General features: G+C 42.0%; 1 protein-coding gene across 1 annotated transcript; it reads left to right on the top strand.

Annotated features, from left to right (window-relative positions):
- The first annotated feature begins 489 nt into the window (after nt 1-489).
- LOC109943012 (uncharacterized) lies at nt 490-3,112 on the top strand. Its single transcript, XM_020545732.2, has 4 exons — nt 490-955; nt 1,044-1,398; nt 2,122-2,698; nt 2,780-3,112. The coding sequence occupies exons 2-4, from the start codon at nt 1,045-1,047 to the stop codon at nt 2,827-2,829; spliced, it is 981 nt and encodes a 326-aa protein (XP_020401321.1). The 5' UTR covers nt 490-955; nt 1,044; the 3' UTR covers nt 2,830-3,112.
- The last annotated feature ends 3,287 nt before the right edge of the window (nt 3,113-6,399 follow it).

Below are 6,399 nucleotides of genomic sequence, written 5' to 3'. Positions count from 1 at the left end.
GTTCTAAAGTTGCAACATTTGCTTCTTAAAACCTCTGAGCCAATTCCAGAGAATAGCACGGATAATACTTGGAAAAACTTTAAGGTAAATACATAAGACCTATAGGGTTCTTTAGTTTTTCTTCAACTATAAATAGACGCATTGAAGTGATATTTCTTTTATGACATGTCTGTAGAATTGTTTGGGTGCATTAGACGGAACCGCTATCAAGGTAACTGTGCCAACACATCTAAAAGGAAGATATAGGTCGAGGAAAGCGGACATTGTGACAAATGTATTGGGTGTTTGTGCACCCGATATGCAATTCATCTATATGCTACCTGGTTGGGAGGGTTCAGCGCATGATGGTCGTGTGCTGCGTGATGCTATCTCGAGGCCGAATGGATTGCGTGTCCCTCAAGGCGAGTTTTATTTCAATAACTTCCATTTGGTTTGGTGGTATAGTGTTTTAAGTGTGTATATTAACTTGAAAATATCCTTTTAGGTTGTTATTATCTTGTTGATGCGGGTTATACAAACGCCAATGGATTTCTAGCACCTTATCGAGGTCAGCGATACCATTTGGGTGGTTGGACAGCGCAGAATCCACCACATAGTGCTGAGGAGTATTTCAATATGTGTCATGCTCGAGCAAGAAATATCATAGAGAGGGCTTTTGGAAGGCTTAAAGGGCGATGGGCGATTCTTAGATCCCCTTCATATTTTCCTATAAAGACGCAATGTCGTATAATAATGGCATGTGCCCTTTTGCACAATCTAATTTTGCAAAAAATGTCTAGAGACCCTATGGAAAGTGAGGAACAATCGGTGGTAGATTCTGAAATGCCTGAGGGAGAAGTTGGTGAACCAGAATTCATTATGGGTATCTCCACAACAAATGCGTGGAGTACTTTTCGTGACACTCTTGCGCAGGGGATGTATAATGCTTATAGGGCTTCTTATTGATTATTTCATGGTACTTTTGATGCTTAAGTACTTTTCATGGCTCTATTACTATTTTTTTACTATATATGTGTTTATGACTTGTCATCATTTGTATGCAGAATGGACATTTTGGAGGGCTCTATTGCTGTTCGTGGTAGGGGGAAAAACAAAAGGAAGTGGATTCCTGTTGAAGATGATGAACTGATCAAAGCATTGGTTGATGTTTCTTTGGATCCGAGGTGGAGGAGTGATGGGAGTTTCAAGAATGGTTACACTTCAGTACTTGAAGCTCGCCTCGCTGAAAAGCTACCTGATTCAAGAATTTCTGCAACTCCTCATATCGATTCAAGGTTAAGATACTTCAAGACAAAGTATTCTGCTTTGGAGCAGATGTTGAACAAGAGTGGGTTCACATGGGATCCGACCAAGAAGATGATTCAGTGCGAGAAACAACAATATGAGACACATTGCAAGGTACTTTTCAGCCATTTAACAGCTGCTTTATAATTATTGCAACAGTTTAGTGAGGTTGTTGGATAATTGATAATTGTGCATTGTTGGATAATTGATAATTGTGGATTTTAGCAGCTGGGTTTGAGTTTAACTACAATCCAGGTTTTTGGTTGCCTAAAAAAGTGTACTGTAAGTTGTAACGTTAGATTCAGCCATTTAACAGAAGGCAGGTATGGGTTCAGCCATTTAACAGCATCAATCTCCATCGATGCTGTGTGATATATATATATATATATATATATATATATATATATATATATATATATATATATATATATATATATGGTGCAGTCCATGTCTAGGTTATATATGCATTTCAGCATTTGTGATTGTTGTCCGTCTGTTAGCTTGTAGTGCAGGATAAGCATGTATAAATCTGTCTATTTTTTCAGAACTGAAGATTAGCATGCATATATAAACCAGAAAACAAGCAAGGGATATATAAACAGGATATGCATGTATAAATCTGTCCAAGTGGTAGGAAGAATGGCCACGATCTGCATTCTGCCTTTCTCTTCTTCTATTATTATTATTATTATTATTATTATTATTATTATTATTATTATTATTATACTTCCTTTTCCACGACGTCGTACATTTGTTTTCTAGATCTGCAGCTCCTCCAAATTTCTTGTGATAGACATCAAGCTATTTTCAGTGTTGATGTGTCTTTGTTTTTTACAGAATAATCCAGATGCAAAAGGGTTGTATGGAGTGTCCTTTCCTTACTATGATGAACTTTCAATGGTATATTCCAAGGACATGGCCACAGGTGAAGGTGCGGAAGACATGACAGATGCTGTTCAAAACTTGGAAGAAGAGTTAGTTCGTGTAAATGCTAATGATGAAGAGGATGGAGAGCATATGACATCTGTAGAGACACCAAGGCGTTCTGTTGACTCAACATCATCTAGCTCCAAGAAGCGGAAGAAAGAGTGGAAAGGAATGAAGACTTCATCAAGTGACCCGCTTCTTGATGTGTTCAATGAAGTGAGTGGTGATCTGAAGGTGGCCACCATGTCAATTGGAAAAATGGCGCAAGCTATGGATCGTGAGGCATCCAACCAAGAGAAGGCAAGAGATGAGGATCCACAACAAAAGCTAAGAGAGAAGGCGATCAATGAGATCCGGAGACTTGAATTTACTGGCTCAGAAGTTATCAAAGCAGCTGGTGTGTTTGTCAGGATGCCAGATCAAATGGGGATGTTGTTTGCACTTCCAGAACCACTGAGGAGGGAATACATTGTCGACATGCTACGTGGTAACTAGAATTTTGTTTGTAGAAATGTACATGGCTAGTTTTGATCTTGGTTTAATTCGCTAATTATTTCATTTATTCCAGATGAAGCAGCAAGGAGAGAGAGAGAGGTCAAAGTGAAGGTGCTGGTCTAGATGTTGAATGATGGAGCTTTGGAAGTTGTTGTTGGTTTAGTTGGTCTCAATCTGTTTACCTTTAGTGTTCTTCATGTTGCTGTTGAATGACAGTGAATGATGAGAAATACTGAATTTTTATGATGTTGAATGTTCACGAATGATGTTGAATATGGTATTGTAGCTGTGGGTAGCTTTCAATGTGGTTTGTTGAATGTTGGTACCTTTCAATATGGTAAAAACTGAATTTTTATGAGTTTTGAATGTTGTTTAATTCACGAAGGGAATAATGTTGAATGAAGGTAAATACTGAATTTTTATGTTCACGAATGATGTTGAATGGTTTCTTATATTAAAATGTGTATTGGAATGAAAAAGTGTTACAAAACTCACCTTCTTAATTTCATTACGTTACATTGGTTTTCAAAACAAACAGTGTATTGGAATCAAAAAGTGTTACAAAATTCAACCAAGCAAATCATGCAATGGCATTCATTGATTTGGAATCCACCGTTTTTTAATTTCCATTGCGATACCATTACCCATGGTGAACCAAACACTACCTTAGTTGATTTTGCAAAAGAAGAGGCTGGTCTAGATGCATGCTTAATGGCTAAGACTTGCATGGGCTGGCTGTGGCATCGCCGCTTAGCACATGTGGGGATGAAGAACCTCCACAAGCTTCTAAAGGGAGAACACGTGATAGGTCTAACCAATGTTCATTTCGAAAAAGATAGACCTTGTGCAGCTTGTCAAGCAGGGAAACAGGTGGGAGGCTCTCATCACACCAAAAATGTGATGACAACATCAAGACCCCTGGAGCTGCTACATATGGACCTCTTCGGACCCGTCGCCTATCTGAGCATAGGAGGAAGTAAGTATGGTCTAGTTATCGTTGATGACTTTTCCCGCTTCACTTGGGTGTTCTTTTTGCAGGATAAGTCTGAAACCCAAGGGACCCTCAAGCGCTTCCTAAGGAGAGCTCAAAATGAGTTTGAGCTCAAGGTGAAGAAGATAAGGAGCGACAACGGGTCCGAATTCAAGAACCTTCAAGTGGAGGAGTTTCTTGAGGAGGAGGGGATCAAGCACGAGTTCTCCGCTCCCTACACACCTCAGCAAAATGGTGTGGTAGAGAGGAAGAACAGGACGCTCATAGATATGGCGAGGACTATGCTTGGAGAATTCAAGACCCCCGAGTGCTTTTGGTCGGAAGCCGTGAACACGGCTTGCCACGCCAACAACAGGGTCTACCTTCACCGCCTCCTCAAGAAGACGTCGTATGAGCTGCTAACCGGTAACAAACCTAATGTATCGTATTTTCGTGTTTTTGGGAGTAAATGCTACATTCTAGTGAAGAAGGGTAGGAATTCCAAATTTGCTCCCAAAGCCGTAGAAGGGTTTTTATTAGGTTATGATTCAAATACAAAGGCGTATAGGGTCTTCAACAAATCATCGGGTTTGGTTGAAGTCTCTAGCGACGTTGTATTTGATGAGACTAATGGCTCTCCAAGAGAGCAAGCTGTTGATATTGATGATGTAGATGAAGAAGACGTTCCAACGGCCGCGATACGCACCATGGCGATTGGAGATGTACGGCCTCAAGAACATTTGGAGCAAGATCAACCGTCTTCCTCAACTATGGTGCATCCCCCAACCCAAGGCAGGACAGTGTTGCGCGCAACTATGCTGGATGTAAGGTCGATAGGAAGAGTACATCAGGGACGTGCCAATTCTTAGGAAGGTCCCTGGTGTCATGGAACTCTAAGAAACAAACCTCCGTTGCCCTATCCACCGCTGAGGCCGAGTACGTTGCCGCAGGACAGTGTTGCGCGCAACTACTTTGGATGAGGCAAACCCTCAGGGACTTTGGCTACAATCTGAGCAAAGTCCCACTCCTATGTGATAATGAGAGTGCTATCCGAATAACGGAAAATCCTGTTGAGCACAGCCGCACAAAGCACATTGACATCCGGCATCACTTTTTGAGAGACCACCAGCAAAAGGGGGATATCGAAGTGTTTCATGTTAGCACCGAGAACCAGCTAGCCGATATCTTTACCAAGCCTCTAGATGAGAAGACCTTTTGCAGGCTGCGTAGTGAGCTCAATATCTTAGATTCGCGGAACTTGGATTGAAATGTAGCATACATGTGTTTATGCTTTTGATCATGTTCATTCTGCATTTTGTTGCTTATTGTGGTGCTCAAGTTGTACAAACACTCCCTGGACCTCACAAGTCCTGTTTGCAAGTGATGCACATATTTAGGGGGAGCTGTGCTACAACTTGACCCTTTGAGACTAACCATGTACTTGAGTTTGGTTGTTTTAGTCTCCAAGGATAATTGAAAGGGAAAAAGGTGGACTTGGACCAGGCAAGACTTCCACTGCACTCTGATGAAAAGAGTAACTCTTCCAAGTTCATCTTTATACTCTTATTGCCTATTTGCTCTTAGTTGAAGATTTTGGTGAGGCAATGGGGTTAGAGGGCCAAGATTGATCCTGTTTTGGTGCTTGATGCCAAAGGGGGAGAAAATAAAGGCCAAAGCGATAAATGGATCAGCTACCACTTGAGAGATTTTGAAAACAGTAGAATAGAGCTTATGGTTTGTCAAAACTCTTTTGTTGTCTCGCTTGTCAAAAGTTGGCTTCTTGTGGGGAGAAGTTTGTGGGAAGAAGTATTGATTATGGGAAAAAGGGGGAGTTTTTGAAATCTTGAATCAATTTCTCTTGGAATGACTCTCTTTATGTCTTAACATGTGTGTTTGACTTAGAGATAGAAATTTGAGTTGGATTTGCAAAAACAAACCAAGTGGTGGCATAGAGTGATCCATATATGTCAAATTGAAACAAAACAATTTTGAGTTCTTATTTGATCTGATTTTGTACTTGTTCTACTTGATTTATGTTGTGTTGGCATAAATCACCAAAAAGGGGGAGATTGAAAGGGAAATGTGCCCTTGGGCCATTTCTAAGTATTTTGGTGATTTCATGTCCAACACAAGTGCCTAAGAATAAAAAGGTGGACAAAGTACAAATCAAGGATAAAGGTATGTTTCTCAGACTTAGTACATTGTTTTATGGACTAATGTATTGTGTCTAAGTGCTGGAAACAGGAAAAATCCAATTGGAAATGTCTTGGCTCGAGCAGCCAAGAATCTGCTGAGTCTGGGAGCACCGGAGTGTCCGGTGGTGCACCGGACAGTGTCCGGTGCGCCAGGCTGGCTCGAGCGAAGTGGTCGCTCTCGGGAATTCACCGGCGACGTACGGCTAAAATTCACCGGACTGTCCGGTGTGCACCAGACTGTCCGGTGAGCCAACGGTCGGCCGGGCCAACGGTCGGCCGCGCAATCTGCGCGAGACACGTGGCTGAGCCAACGGCTAGAAGATGGCACCGGACTGTCCGGTGTGCACCGGACATGTCCGGTGCGCCAACGGCTCCAAGTCTGCCAACGGTCGGCTTCGCTATTTAAGGAAGGAAATCAGGCACCGGACAGTGTCCGGTGTGCACCGGACTGTCCGGTGCCCCCGATGACAGAAGGCAAGAATGGCTTTCCAGATTTGTGCTCAACGACTCCTAGCTACCTTGGGGCTA

The sequence above is a fragment of the Zea mays genome, chromosome 10 (genome assembly GCF_902167145.1).
Source record: "Zea mays cultivar B73 chromosome 10, Zm-B73-REFERENCE-NAM-5.0, whole genome shotgun sequence".
Lineage (NCBI taxonomy): Eukaryota > Viridiplantae > Streptophyta > Magnoliopsida > Poales > Poaceae > Zea > Zea mays.
The sequence above is the reverse complement of the archived record's forward strand: the minus strand, read 5'-3'. Positions and strand labels throughout refer to the sequence as shown.

Excerpts from the sequence above, each read along its gene's own strand:
- LOC109943012 (XM_020545732.2), top strand. The coding sequence starts at position 1,045 with ATGGACATTTTGGAGGGCTCTATTGCTGTTCGTGGTAGGGGGAAAAAC. Across the intron at positions 1,399-2,121 it reads AATATGAGACACATTGCAAG|AATAATCCAGATGCAAAAGG; the intron begins GTACTTTTCAGC and ends TGTTTTTTACAG. Across the intron at positions 2,699-2,779 it reads CATTGTCGACATGCTACGTG|ATGAAGCAGCAAGGAGAGAG; the intron begins GTAACTAGAATT and ends CATTTATTCCAG.